Source organism: Salvia miltiorrhiza, chromosome 6 (genome assembly GCF_028751815.1).
Source record: "Salvia miltiorrhiza cultivar Shanhuang (shh) chromosome 6, IMPLAD_Smil_shh, whole genome shotgun sequence".
NCBI lineage: Eukaryota > Viridiplantae > Streptophyta > Magnoliopsida > Lamiales > Lamiaceae > Salvia > Salvia miltiorrhiza.
The window spans coordinates 12,201,752-12,229,635 of NC_080392.1; the positions used below are offsets into that span (position 1 = coordinate 12,201,752).

At 38.0% G+C, this 27,884-nt stretch overlaps 2 protein-coding genes across 11 annotated transcripts; both read right to left on the minus strand.

Moving 5' to 3' along the window:
- Positions 1–2,467: 2,467 nt before the first annotated feature.
- On the minus strand, positions 2,468–9,493 carry LOC130988711 (uncharacterized). Of its 9 annotated transcripts, none has more exons than XR_009090179.1 (11): positions 9,288–9,493; positions 6,678–8,127; positions 6,434–6,516; positions 6,045–6,175; positions 5,630–5,825; positions 4,241–5,487; positions 3,948–3,996; positions 3,627–3,856; positions 3,390–3,503; positions 2,692–3,053; positions 2,468–2,585 (listed from the first exon to the last, which is right to left on the minus strand). XR_009090179.1 is itself a non-coding variant. In XM_057912634.1 (11 exons), the coding sequence occupies exons 3-11, from the start codon at positions 8,053–8,055 to the stop codon at positions 2,822–2,824; spliced, it is 3,660 nt and encodes a 1,219-aa protein (XP_057768617.1). In that variant the 5' UTR covers positions 8,056–8,127; positions 8,425–8,493; positions 9,288–9,486; the 3' UTR covers positions 2,468–2,821. The 9 variants fall into 9 exon arrangements, 6 of the variants coding, with proteins under 6 accessions (XP_057768617.1, XP_057768620.1, XP_057768616.1 ...); XR_009090181.1 differs by having other exon boundaries at positions 6,678–8,124; positions 9,288–9,484; XR_009090180.1 differs by having other exon boundaries at positions 9,159–9,483.
- Positions 9,494–22,696: 13,203 nt separating this feature from the next.
- On the minus strand, positions 22,697–27,884 carry LOC130988712 (ribosome biogenesis protein WDR12 homolog). Of its 2 annotated transcripts, XM_057912640.1 has the most exons (13): positions 27,525–27,884; positions 27,264–27,364; positions 26,555–26,661; positions 26,332–26,367; positions 26,149–26,234; positions 25,511–25,575; positions 25,322–25,432; positions 25,115–25,237; positions 24,712–24,855; positions 23,543–23,788; positions 23,431–23,466; positions 23,243–23,339; positions 22,697–23,126 (listed from the first exon to the last, which is right to left on the minus strand). In XM_057912640.1, the coding sequence occupies exons 1-12, from the start codon at positions 27,685–27,687 to the stop codon at positions 23,247–23,249; spliced, it is 1,311 nt and encodes a 436-aa protein (XP_057768623.1). In that variant the 5' UTR covers positions 27,688–27,884; the 3' UTR covers positions 22,697–23,126; positions 23,243–23,246. The 2 variants fall into 2 exon arrangements, with proteins under 2 accessions (XP_057768623.1, XP_057768622.1); XM_057912639.1 differs by lacking the exon at positions 26,332–26,367 and having other exon boundaries at positions 26,149–26,259; positions 26,532–26,661; positions 27,525–27,837.

Genomic DNA, 27,884 nt, shown 5'->3' on the forward strand with positions numbered 1-27,884 from the left:
GTTGCATGTGTTATGTGTATGTCCATATAGTGTTGGAAAGTCTTTACTGGCTTATTTATGGTCGGGACCTGACTGCTCATGAACTTCTCCAAGGTGGTGCAAAGCTTATCAATCTTATCATCCTGGGCACAAGAATGTGCGGGTGCATGGTGTTACCCTCACGATTGTGCTCTCCTCGTCTCTAGATTCATCCGCCCTCTCAGCTATCAATTTGAATGTTTCGGTTGCTGATTTATTCAAAATGGATCCTCCACATGCAACATGCAATAGATCCATTTTTTCATTAGATTCAAAATAGGGGTTATAATGAGTGATTTATCTGCTAATTTATGAGTAGGTATACGTATTTTTCTTTCAAATTTATTTGAATAAACTTATTAATTTTTTAGAAACTTAAAATATGGGCTATAGGGATAAATTGGTACAATTGTACTTATTTTACTAGTATTTTTTATGAAAGGGGCTATTGTGAAAAAATTAGGGGTTGTATTTTAAATTAACCGGATTGATTGTTTAGTGTTATTTGGTCAAAATGAGACTGACTTAAATTATTTGCTTCACAATATATAAATTTAATTATTAGTATACAATACTCATTAAATTTAATATTATACTCATTAAGTTGATCATATTGTTATTATACACTATTTAAAATCAAATACTGGCATTTAAATTAACATAATTTTTTTTGTTACCAATTAATCTAACTCATAAATGACATTTTGACATTTTTACAAAATTTATAATTTTAAAAATAAATAAATATGTCGTGGTCCATCTTTTGCATGGGAGGGCATACTAGTTTCACTAAACAATGAATCTAAAACATGTTAACAATTTCAAGAAATTTCGAGTTAAGGGAAAGAAAATTTGAAGAGTTTTTGTTTTAGAGAATGAATTTTTTTTGTCAGGTATTGTTGGTGGTGAGAGAGGCGGCGAGGGGGGAGGTCTCTCTGGCCGTTGACTATTCGGCAAGGGATGAGGCAGACCGGTGATGGCTTCTATTGCCTAGGGATCGAGAGAAGGAGGTGCGGCTGTAGAGGTCGAAAGACCTATACTGTTTGGTGGCAGAGCGACGATGACGACCATTTCTCGCCCAGCGGCCATCTATGAGAAAGAAAGGGAGAGGGAATTGGGGTGAGAACTTTGGGGATTTTGATGTTAAGGGTCAGGATAGGAGGAAGAGGCGGCGCCGGTTGGAGAAAGGGGCGGCGCGGCCGCCGACACTACATGTGCAACGACGATCATGGTTGTGCAGCTGCGAGACATGAAAGAGAGAGAACCAGGGGAAAGGTGGGATCTGTGTGTATGAGAAGGAGACAGAAGGAAGGACAAGATGGAGGTGGCTATCAACAGTAACCCTCACCGAAGAGAGGTTACCGGATTTCGTAAGGAAGAGAAGAGGAGAGAATGGTTCAGTGGTGTGAGAACGAAGACAGAGAAAATGGAAAAACAAAAGAGCGAGAAATTGAACCCGGATCCGAGTCAAATTCGGATCACACGAGCATGATAGGGTGGAGCTCACAAAAGTTCTTATCATATATAAATGAACTACGGAACCCATTTGTCTTTATATATACGTTTGAATATAAACCTATGAACGTTACCACTAAACTTTCTTCGTATTGCTTTATTTAAGATAAAAAAAAAAGCTTTTACTCTCAAAAGAGAGAGAAGATAAAAAAGCTTTCACCTTCTTGCAAGTCAAGAAATAAGCCATGCTGTTCTCTTTTTATAATCGACTTGCAAAACCGGACATTCTAACTTCATGAACACTCGCGCATAGGCGTGTGAAAGACACATGAACAGCAAAGAGGTGGTTGGGAAAAGAAAAGTAAATAAAAAATACAAAATTGTGAGAGACAAAGTGTGAATGCTGATGTTTGTGAAGATGAGACAACATCGTAACTGTCTGTTGTAAGCAGCCAAAAGAAAAAAAAAAAAGAACAATTGTAGAAGCCTGTGCCCACCAATCCCAAAACATTATTATCATGCACATAATTGACCAAGAATTTGTTTTCTTGCTTTATTCTGCAGCTTCTTCCAATGGATAAACAATGATATATTCGGTACGAGAATGCCAAAAGCTCTCCTTTCTCTCGCATCACTTTCTCTCACATAGGAGCCAATCAGATACTCCTGTGATGCTGACAAGAGTGGAGAAAATTATTGTTTCATTCAGTCAGAGGGATCTTGGGGTTTGATGATATGGCACCAACCTTTAGTATCTTTAGAGAGAGAGAGGAAGGGAGATAGAGAGAGAAGTCTAGTACAGAGACATCCAAATAAAGATGAATTCTCTTTCGTAATCTCAGCCATCTTTATATGGTGGTGACAATAATATTTGGATTGAGATTCTGGGCCCACAAAATTTATGTCGGGAACAACCTCGTACAAAATAAACATCATGAATTCCAAGAAACAAACAACATATACATTTGATTGAAACTAAACGCAAATGCAAAGATTTTAAGTGCGAAATGGAGAAAGAGCTTATAGATAGGGCTAAAACTTACACAGTATAACAAAAGTGCATTCATACAAATCACTACTAAATCCGTAGAATAGCCTGCTCCTACATCCACCTAAATTTTTCATGCAGATATACAAAGATCAATATATTATATTATATAAATATATATATACTTCCTCAAAAATGTGAAGGATCCACCTTAGATTATAGAAGGTCACCTGGTCTAACTTGTATTTTGTCTCCTCCTGTCGACTTTTATAGGTCAGAAAACTGCAGATCTTTGTATAAGGAGCACCTTCTGTAGAAGAGGAATCAGGCCTGGAGCGAACATTTCTATTTCGTTCCAGATTACAAGGAAAGACAATCAATGCCTTCTGGTAATATCTTAGGCATTGGATGCCCTACTACATATCTTTGAGGGTGGGTTTTGTGCAAAGTCGGTGTTCCAGAGGAGGTTGCCGGATCTACTGAACTCGGCTGTGCCCTGATGTGGAACTTCGCGAAGCGGTTGATGGTAGAGAATTTCTCCAATTCCTGGGCTTCCACTTTGATGTCTACAATTGATAGACTTTTGTCCAGTCTGCGTCATCGAATTCGCATTCAATACTTATACCAATAAAATAATATGCATCAAATCAAGGGAGGCATATCCGAAAGCAAAGTCGACCAAACCAATAGAATCAAGCTCTTCACATACACAGCTTATCACGATCCATTAATGTTAGGGTGCATAGATGGCAGTAATCATCACATTTATCACATGAAGTGTACTCACTAGGTTACAAACCACATATACCAAATCTGTTTGGCATCATCAGGCATTTTCAGCACTAGACCAGTTAAAATATTGCTCACCTGGTCTACATTTGTGTGACATTAAGATAAAGATGTAATGAAGAGTAGATTATGTCCCTACCTCGTTAAATCATCTTCAAGCTTCTTCACTCGACAAACAATACCTTCCATAACTTTTGAGAACTTGCAAGCATCCGTTCTCCTTGAAGTTTTCTGTTTGTCATGTGAACATGACCTGAACATTATATCAACAAGATATAAGTTGATACCAATATGAAATCAAATTTTGGTATTAGAAAGTGAAACCAATTTTTAATTAGTAAAAACGAACAAACATAAAAACAAGTGCAACTCTTACACATCCATGGAGTCGGGAGGCAATTGGCCAGTCAAGCTACATGCATCTCCTAATGCTAATCTAGCAGCATAATATGCTATATAATCACAATTTGAACTGGAATCCATACAAATAATAACTGATGGCGCAGGTTGAAAGACTTGCTGCATAAGTTGTGTACAACAAATAAGTCGTCGTTTTGCTTGAATCACCGGGTGCAGCTCCTCTACACTTTCAGCCTCAGATATCACCTTAAGATATTGGAGAAAAATGGCATTACTAACAGTTGATGATTCATAAACATATCGGGTATTTCAGTATGTATAAGACAAAGGACCTCACCTCTTCTTCTCTTCTGTTTGCAGCTTGTGCCCATGACAGCTCAGCCATGCTGCCATATAGAAGGAAAACATAAAGATTATATGTTGATATTTATTCACAGAAATAAATCTACTTCAGCAATTTATTTTAATGATAGTGATTTTTTTTGTTCCTTTACCCTCACCCCCCTGGTTTGGAAGGGTGTGGGGAAGAGCATGTTGTGTCAACCAAACAAGAAAAACGAAAAGACGTAGAAGGTGTTAATTAGCAGAAATTGATGCTTCATTGATATAGCAGTTGGTAGGCCTACATACCTGATATTTTGGGGTCCCCACTGGTCATGATTTACTTCCTTGTGCCAGGGTACCATAGTAAATGCAACAAGTTTCCGTTTCTTCCGCAATGTAACAGCTAAATTTTGGTGACTGGCATCTGAAGGCAATATAGAAGGGGTGTTTAATTGTTTATACAGTACAGGATTCGTAGATGTAGGTGCAAGTAAGCCACTTCCTTGACTAGGATTAGCCAACTTTACTTGCATATTCAAACTGTTATCCTGCAAGTTCCCAGGAGTCATTTCAGAGGATAGCTGTGTGGCATGAATTGCAGCTCTTGAATCATGAATCGGTAACCTTTGCCCGTTCTTCAAGGTTTCATATTGCTTAAACCAGGATTGGACCATTGGCAAACTGATCTGTGATGGATATACCACATTTGAAGCTCTGTTACTGCCAACTGAACGTGTCAGTATATCATTTTGAGAAAGCATACTCTGCTGGAAATTCTGATGGTAAGATGTCAACAAAGCTTTGCCAGACTGATCACCTTGCCCCCCTTGGGAGAGTTTCCATCCCTTACTATCCCCAGATGAATATGCGTCAAGGCATGATAATGCATTCAAGTCGGTTTTTGCTACACCTTCTTTTCCAGAATCCTGTCCACTCAAGAACAGCTCCTCGAGATTGACACTTGGATGCTGATAGTTTACACTGTCAGGTTTAGGAGGGAAGCTCTTACCATCATCAGTTATCAATGAACCAGACACAATAGCACCTGCTTCTGAGCCATGCTCCCTAAGAAGTTCTTGCTTTTGAATATTACTGCTGAGAGATGTAGAGCTATTTATATCAGTTGATCCTTCATGAATGGAACTCCCTTTCTCTAATCGCTGATCAAGCCCAGCTACATTCTCTGAGTATTGTTTTGCATTGTACACTTGTTGAGAATAATTCTGGTAGTGCTGCTCATTTGGAGCTGCTGAGCTAGTCCTTATACTGCTAGATGCTGAATCTGGAGACCCAAACAAACTAGAGGAATATTTGTAAGGTTTCGGGCCAGAAGTATCTTGCTGAGAGGGCATACCCTGCCATTGAGTATGTTGCCCCATCTGAAATCCCACATGCTGCAGCCTATCTGATGTCAAAGAGGGTTGTGCAACTACCACGTTATCAGAAAGTGGGACTTCAGCATTCATGTGACTAGGAACAGGTGAAGCTGGATGCTGGTTTTCAACATGATCGTTCACAATATGACTTGATAGAGACGTTGCACTAGAGGCCACCTGCAAAGAGAGGTAACAGTGCATATTTAGGGAAATGTAATAGTTCGTTACATCTACCAATGAGCAAGCTGAAAAATAACATCTCGATCTTGGAGGACCTGGTAAGGTCAAGATTTACATGACAAATATTTGCTTTACCCACCATAGATAAGGATGGGAAAACTGAATGTGGCTGCAAAGTTTGCGGATCTGAAAGCCTGCATGGTTTAGCAAAAGTTGCACCAGAAGTATCACTTAAACCAAATTCTCTGGGAGTTGAAACTTTCAAGTTCAATTGCATCACCGATGCTTCATCGTTGGATGTATCATCCTTATTAAGTAGCTCAATCATACTTTCACTGCAACGAAAGAAGGGGCCAGTGTTTCCCAAAGGATAACACAAGGTTTGCATCAGAGGAAAAGACGCAAGATGCAAATTTCACCGAACCAGAAATAGCACAAAAGGAATAAACAAAAAGAACATATTGAGAATGTAATCCATTTTTTCCACATAATGTGATATTTTCAGATGTTTGAGAATTTCTGATAGCATACAAAATCTTGTCAGCAGTAACTACCTCGGAGCAGTCATGTTTTCACCAGGACGTTCCAAAGAAGCATTTAACACTGATGATACAGCTTCCACATTAACTCCAGAAGTCATATTCTCTGGATCAACTGAGTACCCATGAGAATTTATCTGGTTCATCTGAACATAATAATCACAGAACTTTCAGGAAAGCAGAGAAAGTGAGTTGATAAAGATCTCCAATGAATTTAATATGCCATCGAATATGGTCAGGTAATCTAGGTCTATGCAGGTAAAACATCTTGACCAAATTAAGACCACCTAAACATTCTTTTTCTTTGCCACTCAACTACAAAGACATCAAAGAAACAAAACACATTCGGTTGATAGAGAAGAAATTCAATTCATGGGGCATAGATAAAGGAATCTCGGGTTAACCTGATCGTATGGCTTTTGAATGACACCAGGCACATGTTGTGATGTACTCCCTTGAAGCCAAAAAGCACCCTTGAATTCTTGACCTGGACAGAGTCGATTTTAATGCAATTCTCCTATGAGACCAACTTATGCGTCTTAACTTCAATAAGGCATCTAGATCTACGCCTCTCAATCACAATGACCAGTCAAATTCGGTACATTCTAATTACTCATGAATTTTAGTATGAAAACAGCAAATCTATACCTGAGAAGTCATTGCGTGGCTGGTTGTCATTAGTGCATGACAAAAGGCTAGGCTCATGTGCGTCATTATTTGGGTTCTCCTTATGTTGACCAGGCCAAATGTTTGGCAACGACAAAGATGTTTGACTCACCGGGGTCCTTCCACTAGGGCGCTTCTGTTGAGAGTTATAGTCAGCCAGCAGGCTCATATTTCTAGGAGAGTTCTGAGTAGTGGCATGAGAAGACTCAGGGTGATATTCCTCTTTCTGTTTCTGATACTGATAACCTGATTGCTGAAAATTAGCAAAGCCGGAGTTCATATTGAAATTCTGGGCCAATTGTTGTGGCTTTGAACTGGGAGAAACAGCATTTGGCGAGTTTCTGTTAACCCAATTATTTTGCACCCTTTTGCTATCATTGGACTTTGGGTGCTGATTGTCATTCGATGGTTCTGGATTCTGGAAGCTCAATCCACTCCATTCTTCTTGTACCCCAGGATCATTTCCAGAAGTTTCTTCAAGAGCAGACTGCATTAGGGCGCTCCAGCTACCACTTTGTAAAGAAGGCAATCCATCCATGTCGGACATGCTTTCCAATGTACCCCCAAAGCCTCCTGTGCTCATTTTGCAGCTTCTGCTAAACGATCCCCAGCTGTCGTCATCTGTGTTATACAAGATCTTCTGTTCCAATGGGTCTAGAGAATCACCCACCACTGACATGCCAAAGTTTGATGTTTTGCCAGGAGGAATTCTACCCCAACCTGCATCTTCGTGCCTCCCTTCAAATTCCAGAGCTGATGCATTTCCCTGCATTCTAATTCCTTGCTCAGAGTAGTTTCCAGGCAAAACTGCACCATGTAAACCTTCAGTTGGAGCTTGCCCAAACAAGTCCTTCTCTTGATTAGAATGAACAGATCCATCTGTCATGTTAATTTGCTCAGAAGGAAAATTGCAATGTTGACTCATGAATGAGTTACTGAAGGCTGAGGGCTGCATGGTGACCATTCCCAAAGGGCTGCTATTATTCTTCGTCAGCTGATCGGTTGAAAGATTAGACGGGCCATGGAGGTGAGAATATGGATTTAAATTCTTGTCCGGGTTTGGAGTGTGATTCCCATATAAAGATATGTCCAACTGAGGCTGAGACAGACCAACAGGACTTTGTGCAAGTACTAATCCATTGGGTCCACCATGTTGCATCATATTACCCACCATAAACATTCCTGACAGATCCTGCATTGGTGTCCCGTTGACCGTAGGAGAAAATTGACCACCCGATGCATGTTTTAGTGATGATAACTGGTTCACATAATTCTGGTTTCTAGTGTTGCTCAGCTCCTGGAGCTGTTGTTTTCGCTGCATTTCCTGCAACTGTTTGAACATGATTTGGCGCTGCAACATCTTATCATTCACAAACTTAAGTTTTTTCACTCAAGTCGGGTGAACCCCAAGTAACTTGTTCTGAAGAGCCTACTGCATCCAAATACAATTACGTTGAGAGAACTGGAGGCTGCTAACTTGACAAACTGCTTAAAAATGATGGTTGGGAAGGGCACAAACAAGATATGGCAAAGAGTAAAAGTCATTCAAAGCTCAATTACCGCTAAAAATATGCTCAATTGGATATATTGATACCAAAAACCAAAAGCACGGTTACTCTAATCGACTGAACAATTGAAGAGACAAATACTCAGAAAGGTCAAAGATTATCGTATCCACATTGAACATTAAACATGAATTCAGAAAAGAGAGGAATTATGCCTCTCTTACATTGGTTTTTGTTTCATATGGCATGATTTGTTGTTGCTGTTACGACAAGCATCTCTCCGACTTAATGAACTTCAAATGCCAACAGCATAACCCAAGACAACCGTTATAAATTTGAGAATCGGTCAAAAAGAGAATAGGATATATATGGATATACAATTACAACTTCCTTACAAGACAGTTGCCAGTGACAAAGGCAGCAAGAACCCCAACAGGTGAATAAACCGGCATAAACTTTAATATTGTTACACTACTCTGAAACTATAATCAGAAATATGTACTAATTAATTTCTCTAATTAACAATTACCAAATTGAGTCATTTGGGAAAACAAAAGAAAGGAGAAAGAAAAAGAAAAAGAAAAAGAAAAACACAGACACACATTCATACACTTGCCACAAGAAAAATTCAACTTAATTCAGCTCACTCCCCATCTCCTCTCTCTCTGTCTCTCTCTCTCTCTCTCTCTAAAGGAAGCAACTACAGCGACAGAAATAAACATGCATCAGCAACAACATTTCTCCTTGAGGAACCCCAATTCCACTAACAAAGGAAACCCTAAGAGATTCTTGCATGTCAGCAGGCTCCCTAAACAATACACAAAAGCCGCAAACAAAACCCCAACTAGAATTCTCTCCTAACCCATTTCGACAAAATTAGGAGCAAACGCACAAACAATCTCAGCTCAAATTACACACAGCACAGCTCTAATACTCAAGCAAGCCCAAATTATTCAACCTTGAGCAGCGCACGAGCAAGAAAACCAGCATAAAAATGCAACTTCAACCGTTTACAGAGTGATCTGAGCTAAAATAATTGAGTGGTTAAGTGCGTGTATGTGTGTGGAATAATTTCCTCGCAACTTACTCCGAGTAATTCATGAAATGAAGATCAAACACTGCAAATTTGGCTCAGCTCAACTCTCGTCAAATTTAATAACGCCTTTCTCTCTCTCTAGTCTCTACATATACATAAACACATATATATAATGAATGCGTATGTATAGGCGCTCCACTGTTCACTGCTTATTTCTCTCTCTAAATAGTGACAAGGGTAGTTTTTTTGTTTTTCAGACTGGTCTATCAGATAATAAAGCCAATAAATAAATACATAAATAAAAAGAAAAAACTCTTTTCAAGTAAATTAGCGACTTGCCCCGGCCCGAGCCTCAGATTCTGAGTTAGGCTCGGTTTTGCGGAGCTGAGATATTTTTCTGTGATGCCGGGCCTACGGTTGAGGTGGAATGCCAGCCGTGGATAGAGATATTTGAGGTCATCGACGGTAGTGATTTAAAGAAAGATGTTGGGTGCGTTTGACTATGGACTGTTTGATAGGTGTAGAAAGAAGAAAAATAGGGAAAGCGCTAGTGGTCCACGCGCCCGACCTAAGCGTGTGGAGTGTGCAATTTCCACTTTTTTGAAATAAAAGGAAAAGTTCGCTTTTAATAGGAGTTTTCAAGGGTAAAAAATAGAAATGAGGAAAAAAGAAAAAGAGAAGAGTTTGTATTCTTTAAATACTAATTGCGGGCTTTTTCCGATTTTGTGTTTTTCCCGCCACCGTTTGCAGCTGTTAGATAGATCAGTTATTAACAAACAGAAATAACTTTATCTAGTATTTTATTAAATTATTGTATAATTTTCTTCCATAATAAAAGTACAAAATTGGGCTATGCAATGAAATATTACATCATAATTGATCATTTGAGATTGGCTTGCAATTTTTTTATATTGAAGGAACTCAAATCGGTTTGTATCAAAAGTAGTAAATCCGTTTGCACTGGGAATGTTAAAGTATGAGGCTCTCAATTAATCAAGCTAGTTACAAGTACAATAATTCATAATTAGAAATTATTTTACATTTATTATTTACGATAATTACAATGTAATTATTATCTTTATTTGGATCATTGATGGGTTGATCCATATAACAAAGCCCGATTTTTTTTATAGTTTTATTTTATTTTTATTTTTATTCTTTCCTTTTTTAGAATGAGGAATTGGGAAATTGAAAGTCATACTCATATTTAGTGTCGTGCAGTGGTTGGTTTCAGTCAAAAATCGAACTGAATTGATTTATTGATCAATTGAAATCCTCCTAAAATACTAATCGAACTGAAATCAAATTGTACCTTTCATCAAACCGAAATCAAAGAGTGGATAGAGGGATTGAGCGTGGTCACTCCCAAACAGGATACATACAAAATAATTTACCAATATGAAAAGAGGGATTGAACATGGCGTGAAAAAGTAGTGGCACAGTGTGAATGGTGGCATGATGGGGCATGGCAGAGGGCGGCGCCGCAACGAGCAGTGTCGTAGGGTGGAGGCGGCCCATGTAGAGACAGAGAGAGAAAAGTGACGGGTTGAGGGAGACAGAGGGGTGGCGAGCGGGGAAGGTCAACGGTTGCGTCACAAACACAAGAAGAGAGGACGACTGAGGCAATTACACATGGAGAGAGAAAAGTGATTCACAATTTCAAATAAGAGCGCGAGGGGCAAGATAAAATGAGAAAATAACCCTAAATTTTAGATTAGAAGAAAAATAAAAATAAAAAATATATGTATTATGGATTTCAGTTTGTCTGGTCGAAACCAAATCGATTTTTTCAAAAATCCATGATGACTGGCTGAAACTAATTTCGGTTATAGCTTACTTGATTGAACCGAACTGAACCGAAGCCCTTACTGGACTCCATCACTCGGTTTAATTTTTTATTTCTGTTCAATTATATTATGTCCTATTCATACCTGCTAAACTTATAAATAGAAGAAATATCATTAAGTTACAAACATTTGTGGCATAGTCCTAAATTATTGGAAATATTATATGGTTATAGGGATAAGTTCTTGTAGTACTCAAGCATTAAATAGTACTCCCTCTACACACAAAAATATGCATATTTTGTTATTTTCGCCTGTCTCACAAAAGTGTGCAATTTCTATTTTAGGACACTAATTTAGTTTTTATATCGTAAAATCTAATTTGAGACATTTTCTACGCCAAGTTAGATTGTATCGCAAAAAAATATATTGTAAGTTTACGACACTATTTTACAATAATGACACAATGATGCAGCGTAGCGTCACGCAGAGAATAGGGAAAACCCTAGATTTTCATTCATAAACTTTTCTGTCTTGCATCATACGTAAAACTCATACTTATAGTCAAAAATAAAAGGCCAAGCCCACAAGTCTTGAACTATAAACTAAATACTTAATGAAAAAAGCCCATAAGAATTATTGAAAATAAATAATGAAATCACTTATTTGCTTCCAACTTCAATAAACGACCATGTTTTTCCATGAATGCACAAACAGCTTCATCTCCATCATTCCCGTCCAGTTCAAAACGATTCGACCTCGAATCGCTTGGAGCTTCATCTCCAGAAGAGTTGTCGCCGGCAAAAGGGATGAGATGCTTGACGTTGAAAACATCCGAAGTACGAAGATGGCTCGGCAAACGAAGGCGATATGCATTTGGGTTAATTTTCTCCAGAATCTCCAAAGGACCAATCTTGCGGGATGCAAGCTTGTTATATTCATGGGCAGAGAAGCGGTCCTTGGTTAAGATAACCCATACAAAGTCACCTTCCTCAAACTGAACATCACGGCGTTTAGCATCGGCGTGTAATTTGTAGGAAGCATTAGCAGACTCCAAGTGATTGTGGGTCTGGGCATGCAAGTGTTGAAGCTCGGCAATGAGATCTGTCGCACGACGATCTTGAGGTACAGCCGAGGGTAAGGGAAGCAAGTCTGTCGGACCACGCGGGGCAACACCATAAACAACCTGAAAAGGAGAAAACTTCGTGCTGCGACTAATGGCAGAATTATGAGCGAATTCGGCTTGGCTAAGTTTCAAGTCCCAAGACTTGAGGTTATCTCCCACAAGACAACGAAGGAGGTTTCCCAAAGAACGATTGACGACCTCAGTTTGGCCATCGGTTTGAGGATGATAAGCACTACTAAACAACAGTTGAGTGTGTGTCATCCTCCACAAGCTGCGCCAAAAATGGCTAAGGAACCGAGTATCCCTATCAGAAATGATGGACATAGGAAGACCATGTAGACGATATACCTCTCGGAAAAAAAAGTTGAGCGACATGGACTGCATCGGTGGTGCGCTTGCACGGGATAAAGTGGGTCATCTTAGAGAAACGATCGACAACCACGAACACAGAATCAAAACCACGTTGAGTGCGAGGTAGTCCCAAGACAAAATCCATGCTCAATGCTACCCAAGGAGTAGACGGAACAGGAAGTGGACGATATAAACCGGCATTTGTCGCGGTGCCCTTGGAAATCTGACAAGTGCGACAACGAGCAACAAAGCGAGCCACTTCTCGACGGGTTGTCGGCCAAAAATAACGTTGGAGCACAAGAGCGGTGGTGCGATCGCAGCCAACATGTCCTGCTGAGTGAAGTTCCTGAATGAGTTTTGCCCGCAAACTACTTGCTGGTATACATAGAGCCAAACCTTTGAATAAAAAGCCATCTTGCAAGAGAAAACGACGATCAACACCAGAAATAGTATCAGCAAGAATACGACCAAAAAATGCATCAGTGGCATATAAATCACGAAAGTCATCAAAGCCTTGCACAGAAGTGCGCATGTCGGAGAGAAGGCATATGCGGCGGTTTGATGTGCCAGTAACATGGCGAACAACAAAAGTGAACTGCTGGAGAAAAGCAGACCATTTAGCATGACGATGGGATAAGGACGACTGAGTAGAGAGATGCTTGAGAGCTTCATGATCGGAAAAAAGAATGAATTCTTTCTGGAACAAATAATGACGCCAATTCTGAATAGCACGAACAATGGCATAAAATTCAATATCATACGTGTTGTAACGAAGGCGAGCACCAGCCAATTTCTCACTGTAGAAGGCAACAGGTCGTCCACCTTGGCTCAAGACAACACCAATAGCGATTTTTTAGGCGTCACAATGAAGCTCAAAAGGTGTTGAAAAATCTGGAAGAATGAGAAGAGGAGTCGTGGTTAATTTGGACTTGATGCGGTCGAAAGCCGTTGCCGCAGCCGGTGACCAGTGGAAAGTTTTGGCATTCATAAGATCAGTAATTGGGGCCATGATGGCGCTGAAGTGTTGAATAAAACGCCGATAGAATGACGCGAGGCCGTGAAAACTTCGAATTTCTGTGAGAGAGGTTGGTGTAGGCCACTCTCGAATTGCGGCCACTTTGGATTCATCTACTTGAATACCAGTAGAGGAGATACGATAGCCCAAGAAAACCACAGATTCAGTAAGAAAAGAGCACTTGTTAGGGGCTGCATAAAATTGTTCAGCTCGCAAAATGGTGAAAACAGCTCGTAAATGTGTGATATGAGTTTCGACTGAGGCGCTATAGACAAGAATATCATCGAAATAAACGACGACACAAGTGCCAATAAGGGGCCGAAGGGTTTGGTTCATCACACGCATGAAGGTGCTCGGTGCATCGGACAGGCCAAAAGGGATAACGAGCCACTCAAAAAGTCCTTCGCGCGTCTTAAAAGCAGACTTCCATTCATCATCGGGACGAAGACGGATTTGATGGTACCCACTACGCAAGTCAAGCTTGCTAAAAACCACAGCACCACACAATTGATCCAATAAATCATCAAGTCGGGGAATGGGAAAACTATACCGAATTGTGATTTTATTGATGGCTCGACTATCCACACACATACGCCATTCTCCAGATTTCTTGGGAGTAAGCAAAGCAGGTACAGCGCACGGGCTTATACTCGGACGGATGAGACCTTTATTGAGTAACTCCTCGACCTGACGTCGTAATTCCTCATGTTCAGTTGGGCTCATACGATAATGTGGGCGATTGGGAAGAGGAGCTCCAGGGATGAGATCAATTTGATGTTGTATGTCGCGAAGTGGTGGCAATCCATGAGGTAATTCAGCTGGAAATACATCTGCAAACTCAACTAATAAAGCATCAATATCAGGATGAATAGGTGAAGATGGTGATACCTCACGTGGTATAAGTAAGAAGATGATCGGTGCCGTGATCGCCTCACGGAAGAAAGCGATACGAGATAAAAGCGTGATGCGCTTGTCAGAGGACTCGGTTGGTGTTAGAGGAACAAATGGCAATAATACAAACTTGGTGCCTGCAAAGATAAAGATGTACGTGTTACGGCGACCGTCATAAAGAATCTCTCGGTCATACTGCCAAGGCCGGCCTAATAAGATGTGACAAGCATCCATAAGAACGACATCACACCATGCCGAGTCCACATAGGTTGCACCAATAGAAAACTGAATGAGGGCGCGCTGGGTAATCGAGACATTATTGCCACATTGTAGCCAAGCAAGATTATAAGGGCGGGGATGCGCTTCAGGTGTGATAGAGAGTTTGCTAAGCACGTCAGCAGCTATAACGTTTTCACAAGAGCCTGAGTCGATGATGAGGCGACACACTTTCCCATTGATTGTGCATGCTGATTCAAAAATAGAATGTCTGTTAGCATCAAGAACATCAACTTTAGGTTGCAAATAAGTGCGTTGAAGCACTAAAGAAGGCCCTGTATCAGCAGATAAGAATTCTTGAGGTGGATCAGTGGGCGGGTCATCATCATAAATAGGGGGAGATGAATAATCAGCGCCTCCATCGGTGTGTTGATGTTGGTCGATGGGTGAGTCCTCTAGAAATAGTCCACGTGTCCGACGGGGACATGCAGCTTGATGGTGGCCTCTTTCTCCACAATTAAAACACGCACCAGGACGCGATGTAGTAGATGGAGGCAGTGGTGCGCCAGGGCGAGTAGTGGGTGCAGTTGCGGTGGGAGTAGGGCGCTCACCACGAAGAAAAGAGGCGGTTGGGCGTCGCGTGAGTTGCTGTTCTAAAAGAAGTGCACGTTGATGCGCATCAGAGACTGAAACAGGAGTGAACATATTAAGTGTATCTTGAAATTGCAGTCGTAAGCCACCAATAAACCGAGAAACTAGTTGCTCTGGAGTCTCATTGATATCCACTCGCGCGAGCAATTGATAAAACTCCTCTGTATAAGTATCAATAGAGCGAGAACCTTGTCGTAAATTTTGAAGTTTCTGATAGAGCGTGCGAGAATAGTTGAATGGCAAGTATTCAGCACGCAAGTATTTCGTGAATTTTTCCCAGGAGCCGATGTGAGTTTTACCTTGGCGGTGTCGGAGCAACTTGAGTTGTTGCCACCAGGCGGCAGCGCGACCACGAAGTCGGGTAGCAACAAGGGAAACACGACGATCAACCGGGACAGCAGCATAAGCCAAAGTTTCCTCAACCGCGGCAAGCCAATCGAGAAAACCATCTGGGTCCATGTTTCCATGGAATTCGGGCAGGTCAATTCGAAATCCTCCATCCCAACGTGGTGCCACAGCGGGGTGACGGTCAACAGGGGCGAAAGGATTGTCGAAAGGATTGTCAGAGGAATCTTCCTCATCTTCGGACTCAGAGTCACGAGGACCACGAGTTCTAGTGGTGAGAAGCTGCGTGATGGATTGTTGAATCCCATTCATCTGTTGTTGGAAAGTGTCCATACGATGGTTGAGATGAGCAACATCATGTGCAACATGGTTGGGACCAGCAGGGGCTCGGCGGGGCGGCATAGCAGCAAGGAGCGTCGACCTGTCTCGTGATACCAAACTGATGCAGCGTAGCGTCACGCAGAGAATAGGGAAAACCCTAGATTTTCATTCATAAACTTTTCTGTCTAGCATCATACGTAAAACTCATACTTATAGTCAAAAATAAAAGGCCAAGCCCACAAGTCTTGAACTATAAACTAAATACTTAATGAAAAAAGCCCATAAGAATTATTGAAAATAAATAATGAAATCACATATTTGCTTCCAACTTCAATAAACGACCATGTTTTTCCATGAATGCACAAACAGCTTCATCTCCATCACACAATATATATGATCTTTGTGCTTTGCTATAATGATTATCAAATAAAATTTGTGACGCGTTCATTATTAATTTTAGTGACACATATTCATTTATGATATTTGATGTGATGTTAGTTAAAACGATGCATCATAATTTGCAACAGAATTTTGTGACATTATAGTTAAGACGACATGAAATTTCATGACGCTTGTAGCATCATATTTAAAGTGAGGCAAAATATTGTTACATAAATGATTTGTTGCAAATTGTGTTAAAATATACAACACTTTTACCATCGCTTTATTACTATGTCATAAATCTTGCATTACTTTAGAGGTGAGCATCGGGTCCGACCCGAACCTACCTGCTCGGACCGAAGACCAAAAAATTTATAAAAACGGACCAACTCATATTGAAAAAATATTGAGGATCGGCCTGGACCGGATCGGGAACGAACATCGAGAGAAGCACCATCTAAACAAGCATTCATATTATTCTCATCTGAGTTAATCATTTCCTTTCTCATATAATAAACTGATCAAAAATAAGTAAATCATAATTGCATGTATATTGAGGGAATAGTAATTATGAGCGCATTCTCAGTTTCTACTTAGTTTCATTAAACTGAATCCATGTTTCTGGATCAACCATCTAATCATCTCAATTGATAAATTTGGCATACAAGCTTTTAACTAGATCAAAGGACACCTACAACAAATATTAACTATGAGCTTCTTTCTTCACTCACAACGTTATAAATAATGTAGACCTCTTTTTTCACTCACAACACACTCAACTAACATTCTTAAAACTCGTGCCCAAAAAAAGTGTGTGCTGCATTTCATGCGGATCTCACTGTTTTCTCGTTTCTTTTTTTAAACATTTGATGGTGGTGTTACCATAAAATTGTATATCCAATAAATTTACTTTAAATATATTTTTGTTCAATGCATATTTTTGTTTAATAGCATGCAAGATGTTGTTTGATTATATAAATATATCTATAAATGTATAGATCTTGGTTAATTCATGAGGATTTTTGTTTAACTGTATATAATATTCTGCTTTAATATATGCATGTATCTCATTGTCGTATATTTCTTTTTTCCCTTCTCTCCCTCGTTTTCACTCAAAATCTAAACAAATAAGCCGCTAAAAATTGCCATAACCTCCATGATTTCAAGCGAAATTACCTCAACACTACTATCGGCGTTTTTCTTCACTTTATTAGAAAAGTAGCAAATATGGTTTGGTTTATGTTTTTTTTTAATTTACTTATGCATATATGCGAGTATGTATATTCTGTTCAACTGTGTGTTAACATTTGTATTAAAATAAACGTTTATACCCTTCTTACCATTAAAAATACATTTAAAGCTTAAAAATGAAAAAATCTCAATCATTGGATAAACAAGATCAACATATGAGGTTAGATACTAAACACTACTTAATGATTAGATATTATATGATCTTTTCTTTACGATTATATATGTGTGGGGGGGAGAGGGGGCGATGAGATCTAATAGTACACACGCCTTAAGTAGTACACCCTCTCGCACACTAATAGGCCACATTTCCTTATTTAGATGTCCTATTTTAATAGGCTACTTCCTAAAATAGAAAGTCAATACATAATAAATATCCTCACATAACTTATTATTTGTCATATGTTATTGTGGCTCACAAATAATTATCTCCCTTTTCATTTCTCTCTCTCTCCCTCTCTCACTTTTTGGACAAATGTATCATCAAAAAGAATTATTCGCACTCTCTTATTTTATTATAAATTATTTATTTCTTAATATTCGTGCACAGCCCTTGTGGCCTATGATTGTAGGAAGGAGGGAGTATATAGTGCCCAATCTTGACCATTGATAGTGGAATTTTGGACGATCCAGATGCATTTCATGCATGCAGATCCCACTTCTTTTTTTTTTCAAATTTGATGGGGATATTATGTTAAAAGTGCATACCTTATAAATTCACTTTATACATAATTTTGTTCAACATTATGTTTGTGATCAACATTAATATTGTTGAGAAAATTTCTATGTTTTGATTAGATACCAAAGCCTCTAATGATGATGGCATGCTGATATAACTTGTAGACTGGAACTCTCCTGTTAGGGAGCGTGTCTCATATGTTTATAGGTTTCAGCTGAAGGATCAGTAGATCGACTTTACTGATAGTGTATGAAGAAAAAGTCCAGTGATCATAAATCAGCTAATAGAAATATTTTCAGATTAAGATCATCTGACGATGGAAGATCAAGTGAAGACTTAAAGCTAAGGACGAAGACAGTCTCCCACATCAGCTAAAAAATATCAGTTGATCAGCTACCAAGGTATACTGAAGAAATGCGGAGTCAAGCTGACATGTGCTGAACTTTCATAGAGTCAACTTAAGACCAAGCCGAGTTTTAGCAGAGACAAATCAAGCGTATCTGCAAAATCTTCTGAAAATGCAGATCAAGTACAACATTTCAGAGTGTCGGTGTACAATGTTATAGGTGCTGAAAGAGATGTACCATGAGTCAAACGGGAAGAATTTCAATACTCAAAGATTTGAATTTTTGAAGATGTTCTTTACAGCGAAATATTCATGAACCTATAAATACCTGAAGACTCACACTGGTTACCTACCGGAAACGCTACGAACTTAAACTCTCAAGCTTATAAACTCTCAACCTTCAAAATCTCTAGCAGTGCAAGTAACCAAAAGGGAAAGTCAATGTTGTTTCAAGCTCTTATACATGTTATCACTTGAACCCTATAGTTGTTTCCCACAACTTTTTGGGCGTTCTTCAAGATCATCCTAAACCTTGAACAGAGTAATCTAATCTCCAGATACTGTAATTAATTGTAATAGATTACTCAAACTGGAATCACCTTCTACACCCTACCTTACCCAAGATGTTGGGTTTGTTGTAAAAAGTAGACGCAAGTAAGTATAAAGTGTTAGCAGTCTGAAACCAAAATAGAATTTGGTCACTGCTAGTTAACTCGTGGATCAATTTAAGATCACCAATCAGCTGACTTGCAACTCTAAAGAATCTTAAGGTTAAGTGGATTCATTTATTTATCATGTTTGTGGACTTAGGAGGATTTCTGTGAACAACGTAAAACATTGTGTGCTATTTACCTTTCAATACCTTTAAATTGCATATTATTAAATTGTCATAACTTAACACACTACTTTCCAACTGACCTGATAAAACTCATCAATTGATCCATACTAATTAATCTACAAGTTGCTTAATTAAGTTAAGATTTTCAAATAACATGAGTAGCTTAATCACCACTTTCCGCACAACATCAATTATATGTTCAACTGATAAGCTTTCAAGATGTCAGTAAATTAGCTAACTGATCACACTCTAAGCACGAGTACATACCTAAACAAAGTCAGCTCCCAAGTTTGTTGGTCTAGTCACCTTAAAGTTAGCGTATTAGTTAGTTGATCAGTCTTACATTAATAGGTTAAAGTGATGCAAAAGTTTAAAAATGGCGTATTCGTTCCCCATGCACTAGTATTTACTCGCTCTGAACCAACAATTATACATTTTTTTTAGCCGTATGCATAACTTTTTCTTTAACATTTAACTTAAAAAATAATCTTATACCCTTCTTATCATTAATAATTTGTTTAAACTTTAAGTAAATGCAAAAACTCTCAATCATTACCCATTGGACAAACATGATCAATGGATGAGATTGGGTATTACTTACGATGGTCTCGTACTAGTATACTTAGGTGTATGAATACACCTGATGTAAAACTTTTGCAATTACTTTCATGCGTTAAGTCTTAGGCGTCAACATACTGGAGCTTGACCTTAGGTAACTTCAGGTTACTCTGAGCCAGTAAGGTAATGTATAGTTCAGGTCGGTTGACTTAACTACTTAGAACAATCAGTATCAAAAGTTAACTTATTGACATCTAGTACTTGACGTGAGTAAGACATTCAATGACTTGGGTTGTTACTCGTTTATACTTAGAAATATTTTCTTTCAAGATTTAGTCGAGTCATGTGATTAGCCAAGTTTAGTGCAGAGCTTATTGATTGATTCAGTTTGCTTGATTTTGAGTATGTTGATGGTATGATATGTTGGTCAATGTAATTAGTAGTTGAATATGAAAAAAAAACAATAAAGAACACTATGACACATAGTTTGGAGAAACTCCTCATACGTCCATAGACTTGATCCAATTAGGTGAATCATTTTCACTTCAAAATTCCTTATGTTATAGTGCCAAGTACACTTACAAAAGCAGTCCAATCCAAATTCGGATACAATGAAGTGCATGGGTTAACAGGTTGTGACCTAAACATTCATTTGCTTTCAAAGTGCGAACACTTTGCACCTTACTTGCTTCTTTACTACAAACTTCTCAACTTATAATCTAGCTTAGAGGGTTAAGTTTGAGTCGGGTTTCCAACGAAGTTGAGAGATCTCATGCAAATATTAACAGTATAAAAGATTGATTCTCTCATTCTAAGCTTATATATTTACAATTATTATGGCTTAGAAACACAAAAGAAAATATTTTAATGTAAATTTCTACATGTAGAAACGCTTATGAAATCAATCGTGTTTTGAGTGTTTTAGTTTTAGATTGATTTTCTTATAGATTTCTGTAGATTTTTGGCTATGCACTTGAATGCTTTGATTTCCCCCAAGTCTTGTGTTGATGAAAATCTTGTATCTATAGAGTTTGAAATAGAAAGATAATAAGTACGTTAAATTATAAGTAGAAATATCAATAGCTTAATGAGTGATTCTGATTTTGATTAATTTTATCTTTTAATATTTTTTAATAAATAATTAATTAAAAAAAGAAGGATGGGCCAAAAAGCCTGAAAACCACGGGCTTTTTAGCCCCAACGTCCGGTTAAGCCCTGCGGACTGAGCAAGGTTTTAGGCACGATTTTTTTTTTTCCTATTTTATTGAGTCTAACTGCCCTAAATTCGGACGGGTCGGACCATCCCATTGAGCCAAGCCGATTTTGTGAGCTCTAATTGGGCCCAACCAATGCACGATGGGCTAGATCGATTTTGTGAGCTCTCATTGGGCCCAGCTCAATAGAAAGAATAGAATATCATCCGCATTATTAAGATGTTATAGATATACTATACTCTATTCTCCACGAAACATCTTCCTAAAGAGAGTGGACACAGGTTTTGAGAAAAATAAGTGGTGTATGGAGAAGGGGTCTCATAAATTAAAAAATAAAAATAATGATAATTAATGAAATTTATTTTTAAAAATGGTGTATACGTTAATAACAATGTGTATATGTGAGAATTTGTAGGGTGATAATTAGTAGGGCTTTCTAAAAATGAATTAGGAAGATATTTTGTGGACAGACGAAAATGAAAAAAATAAAAATAAAAATAATTCGTGGACGGACGTACTCTTCCTATATATATGAAAGATCGACTAATTTTTGTAGAATATATGTTGCAACAGATTATAGTAGTTACTAATTGCACCCCTACGCTAAGTTTGAGGTTCCACGGTCGCACCCCCAAGACAACAATGCCATTAATGTTAACTAGTACTCCCTCCGTCCCCAAAATAAATTCCTCTTTGGGGACGGCACGAGTTTTAAGGAAAAGTGGTAAAGTGTATTGATAGTGGAAAAAAATATGTTATAATTAATATTGGAAGTGGTGAAAATGTGAAAAGGTGAAAAAGTGTTATAATTAGTATTGGATTGGAAGTGGTGGAAAAGTGAAAAGTAAGAATAAATAAAGTATTATTAGTGGTGGGGTAGTTGTCCAAAAATAAAAAGAAAGAAATAACTTATTTGGGGGACGTCCCAAAAAGGAAAAAAGATGAACTTATTTCAGGAACGAAAGGAGTATTTTACTAATTGTGCGGAGTTATATGATCTATAGGTTAAACAAATCATCGTATAAATTTTGTGGGTAAGAATTGGTTTTCATCTAGTTAAATCACTCGGTCATATTTTGGTTACTCCAATAAGTCACACTATAATCCAAATTATTTTTGAGCTCGATATTTTTCTCATTTAAGTTTTCCTCTCAATTTCTATTTCTGCCGTATTAAGTTCATTTATTTTATTATATTTTAGTTAATTAATATTATCAATCTCAAACAACCCCCACCTCCTAATTCTAGTTTAATTAGAGTAGAAATAATATAATTCTAGTTCCCAAACCCTTATAGATTCGACTTTACTTGTATCTCTATTACAAATCCCCATCAATTGATCACCGTGTAACAATAATGCAGAAACCAAATGAAAAGTCTTGTATAATATCTATTCAAATATATAGGCACTCAAAATGCATGCGAAACGAGCAATAAATGATGCGTTAGAGTTAGGTCAACCATATGCTACACAATGTTCCAAAAATGCAGCCAGCTGAAAGTAAAGATGCTAGTATATTCAAAAATATAATAATCATATCAAGGCTTCTCTCCTATGTTGTATTCCTACTCAAAATCGTTCTAAACAGCGAAGGAGCAAATTTAGAGTGATCAAAAGCTCAATAATCTATCGTCTTCAGAAATAATAGTAATAGCTTACATCGAGTTAATTAGAGAATGCTATCTCATTCAGTAGCAATGACACACCTCGCGCCTTTTGAGCCAGTAATCAGGCAAACTCCTTAAAGTGCGACCCATTTGAACTGGCATCATGATCGCTGAGAGTAAGAGTTTCCACTTGCACCACAGCTTCCAGCAAGAACTCTGCGATCAGCTTACCATCATGTATGGTGCAGCCATACCATACCATTTCAGAGGAATTAGATGCTTCAGACTACTCCGGATGCAAAGAGAACGCTTGCAAGCCTGATAAAAATAAATTTGCTCAGTTTAGCTCGAAAATGTTGCCTCTATATAAACTATTCATCTAAACTCTCATAGACTGTGTTTTCAGTCCACTTTAGAAATGGACAAAGAAATACCTGATTACAGCACTGATACTCCGGAGGAAATGCAAAGCTTGGAGTCAGCACCACCACTAATCACACTATCACCTTTCCACCAATCAGCACACAGAACCTGAATAGATATTATACCATTTAGAAACTACTACATATTTACTTTAAATGAGAACAAAATTCATATATGGAGCCAAGGTTTGAGGAACTACCTTGTCCCCGTGTGTTTCTATCACAGCCAATGGCCACTGCAGAAGATAGATGATTCAGAATCGAAGTGTGAAATACTAGCATGATATAGAAGGAACTGAAGTGAATACATACCGCAGTTCTCAGATCCCACAGCATCACTTTTCCATCATATGATGCAGATACTAAGTGATACCATGACTTATTGTGCCATTTGCAAGAAGATATCCAAGACTTATGTGATGAGAATTGGAATATAGGAGACAAAGTTCCTGGTTTGCGAGGATCCCATACTCGAAGAACAGGATCAGAACCACCAGCAGCAATAAGGGCAGAACTCTCACCTCCAATACTAAGACAGTTAATAGCCTTACCACAGGACTAACAGCAGAAAAAAAGAAATGCCATCAATCACTTGACAATAATGAATTCATTGGCAGGCATTATCTTATTTGAAAAGGTTGTAGCCATTGCATCAAATATTTACAAAGTTTTCTACCAGCAGAACACCTTTTTAACTATAGATAAACAAGACACATAAATGGAAGTATTCACATGTATACTCAAAAACGGTTTTTTCAAGCTTATATCAAACCACACAGGATTTAGTAGGGACGGAAATTTTTAACATGACTAGAGAGCACGGCACAAAACTAATAGGTTACTGTTTAGGCTTATCGTGTTGTTATCATGTCAACATGATATTAATTTATAATTTTATAATTATTTTTTTATGTATTTTATAATTCTTGGAGGGTTTAATAATTCTGTTACTGTGTGATATTGTGTAATATCATATAATAATAATTTTTAAAATAAAGTTTAATTTAGAAAATATTATTTTTTATTTTATTGTGTCAGGTCAACACAAAAACTTGTGTTCATGTCGTGCTTTAATGTGTTATATTCATATTTGGACTTAACATGTGTTTCTATCGTGTTAACGCACCAATGTTAACACGACTTACCCCCCCTAGGATTTACAAAATGCCAAGTCATCCTTCCAGAACTCAAGTTAGAACCCATGTTAGCAGACCCTCTGATATGAGAAATAAATGAATGCTATATTTGCAAATCTTGCGATGCCGATATAGGTTCTCAAGTAACATGATTTACAGTATTAAAAAAAATAAATTCACCATTAACCATACTAAGCTAGCTACAATAGAAAAGAAAGGAAAGAAAAATATATACGCCTTCAGAATGAACCTAATTATGAATGAGCATTCTTTATTAAGACTATCAACATAATTACCAACCTAATAGTGGCAAATGGACGTGGGAAATAATAAAGTCTCACTCACCATGTTGAAAGAGTCTTTCCCTGTCTCAACATCCCATCTTCTGATAGAATGATCCCAAGAGCCTGAATAAATTGTTTCACGTTGTGGCCAGACAACAGAAGATACACACTGTGTATGTCCCACTAGTGTTGTGAAAGCTTCGCCCTGTACAGAAATATGACAAACTATGTCATATGCAGTGAGGTGTGGGATAATTCAACAACATGATCTACCACCATCACTGCACATTTTTTAGTTATTCTTATTTCCTGATCCAAATATTAGCTAACTCAGCAGGATAGGATAGTTAATGAGCTGGAGATAAGTTCATCCATACAACATATAGACTCTTTTTCCACAACAACTGTTCAAGCTGGTAAGTTTTTACGCTCTATATTATGGAGAGTTGGAGACAATGGTCTACCTCTGATAGAGCCTCCTCATCTTCACCACCCTTTTTCCTCTTTTTCACTGAAACTGAGTCATCAGTGTCGGTAGCACTTGTGTTCCATAAGTTGATAGTACAATCCCAAGAACCAGAACACACCTAAAGAGAAAATAAGAAGACCCCAACGTCATTAGAAGCATTATATCATTATGAATAAGAAACTACAAAGCAAAAAACAAATACCATATCACCGGAGGGTATTGCTGCAATACTTTGAACAGCACCAGTATGACCCCGCAATATCTTAACTGATCTAATCTTCTTTGGTTGATCAATCAGATCCTCTTCGCGAAACTTTCAGCAAGACAAATAGTCAGCAATTAAGCATAGAAAATAGCATAAATGAGCCGGATTAGCAGAAAAAATGAATACCTTCCACAACCTCAACGTCCTGTCCTTCGAACCAGTAGCAACAACTTGATCAGCAATGCTATCAACTATAGAGAAAACAACCTTTTCAATGATCATATACAGAGTAAATAGGTATGGTTCTAAATAAATCATCCAGATATTGTCATAAACAATCTCTCAATATCCTAGGGAACTAGTTTTCCAATCTAAGTGTTGCTGATGTATAATATCAGAAGAGGCACAGGAAGGAGGAGATTATGTGTAGCATGTGATTTCAAGCCCTAACAGTAAATTTGTAAAACATTTAAATGGCTTTGCAGAGCTTTACATCAGAAGTTCAATTACGCCACTTACATACAGTTCGTGATGAGCATTGAACAGCAAAATTATATTAGGGATAAGAAGTAGGATCCTATATACAGCACTGAATGTAACTTTTCATAATTGTTGTCAAAAGACTATAATTTTACTCCGACAAAAATGGCTTCAACTAATGCACTTACAACATATACATAACCAGAATTTCTGTACCGTACTGATATATTGTACAAGTAAAAAAGGAAAAAGAAAATAAATACTAAAAGTATTTCACAGCTCATCTCAGAGTATCAACAAAGAAATCTCATCTTAAACAAGAAAAAATAAAAACCCCTTCGTACCTTTGGGCATCAAATTACAAACAGAAGTCAAGGGGCCAGAATGTCCATCTAATACATGTGTACAAATTCCACCAGCCTTCCATATTCTAAGAATCAATAGACAAAATAATACTGCATCAGGGAATAATGGAAAACCGAATGGAAAAGATAATAAAAGGAAGATTTTGCATTTTTTTAAGTTACCTTCCAAAACCATCATAACATCCGGTCAAAATGTACCTATCAGATAAAGTAGAAGTCGAATCAATTCTCATGTGTATAAATGTGTACAATCCTCAAAATCATATCACTTCGTTAAGATGGATGGTTAGTTGGTTACAAATAATTTTCATTTGTTAAGGGTACACTGTACAGTTAGTGCAATTATAATATGGTATGAACACTCTTGTGTGACTTAGATGCATACCCATCACTAGAACCGTCAACTGCACTGACCCAGTCATCATGCAAAGAAGGCTCCTCTTGTTTCCTAGGAGCTATAGCTTTAATGTATTCAATTTCAAGTACTTTTTCCTATAAAAAAGATCACAAATCATCAGTAAATAAGCAACACATTGAAATTTATAACATTTTATCATGCAGTCTAATGGGAGAAATTACCCTCCCATTAAGAAAAGAGGCAATATAAAATTTTCTGCACTCATAAGAAAACATCCTTTTTTGTCCAGCTTTTGAAAAGTAGTTTTTCTCAATACATTTACTTTTGTTACATGTTTTAGCCTTCTTACTTGTACGGCCCACACCAGCCCATACCATCCTATACCACCAAAATCGTGAAGGGTGATTGTCCAAAAACTCAAAAGTTGAGCAAAAGAAATATTTCTTTCAAGTGCGGACATTTCTGGTGGTTCCATTGTAAACTAAGTTACTCATCTATACAACAAAACATAACACAAACACTCTGATTACAGGAGAGGACGTCCAGTCTGATGCAATAAGTAGGTTCCAGTTCAGCAGTTAACTCAAACCCCCCAAATAAATTATCACGCTCTCTTTTCACTCCTTAACTGTAAATCATATCTCACCATGACTCAGATATCAAAATTGGCAGTATAACAGTCAGCCCTAAGTACCTCTGAAGTAATTAAGACAAAAAAAAGAAAAGTAGAACTTACAGCAGAAATGCCTTTGGCAAGAAGGAACTCTTCAAGTGACATACGAACCAGCTCTCCATCAATAAGAAAATCAAAGGGCTCCGTTGTCCAATCCGCATTCACTGATGAATTAAATCACAATCAAAGTAACAAGCAAATCAACATCTCAGTATACAATCCGATTCCAAACATACTAGTAAGAGGTCCACTAACTAAGTTTCTCTGACAATTTAACCAAATCATAAGAATTCAAACATATACACACTCAAAGAAAATAAACACCTGTAAGGAGGAGATTGTTGACGAGTGCAGACAGGCCGAAGCGAGTGAGATTGGCAGGTATGGAGATAGAAGCTTGCTGCACTTTGTACGGCTGTTGTAGCTTCGTTACGAAGCGCACTTGAACTTGCCTAGCTTCCCCTTGTCCATCTCCGTCAATATCCATTGCGCTCTTCGCGTGCAGGTGTTGTGTGTGGGGGGATAGAGAGAGAGAGAGAGAGAGGCGCAGCTAGGGTTTAAGAGAAGGTTTTAGATTGTTTTTGGTTAAATGTAATAATCTGAGTTGCAGGTTTAATTGCGACGCGTGAGCATATGGAATAGTTTTTGAATAGCCATTTTAGCATCCAATTCATTTTTTAATTA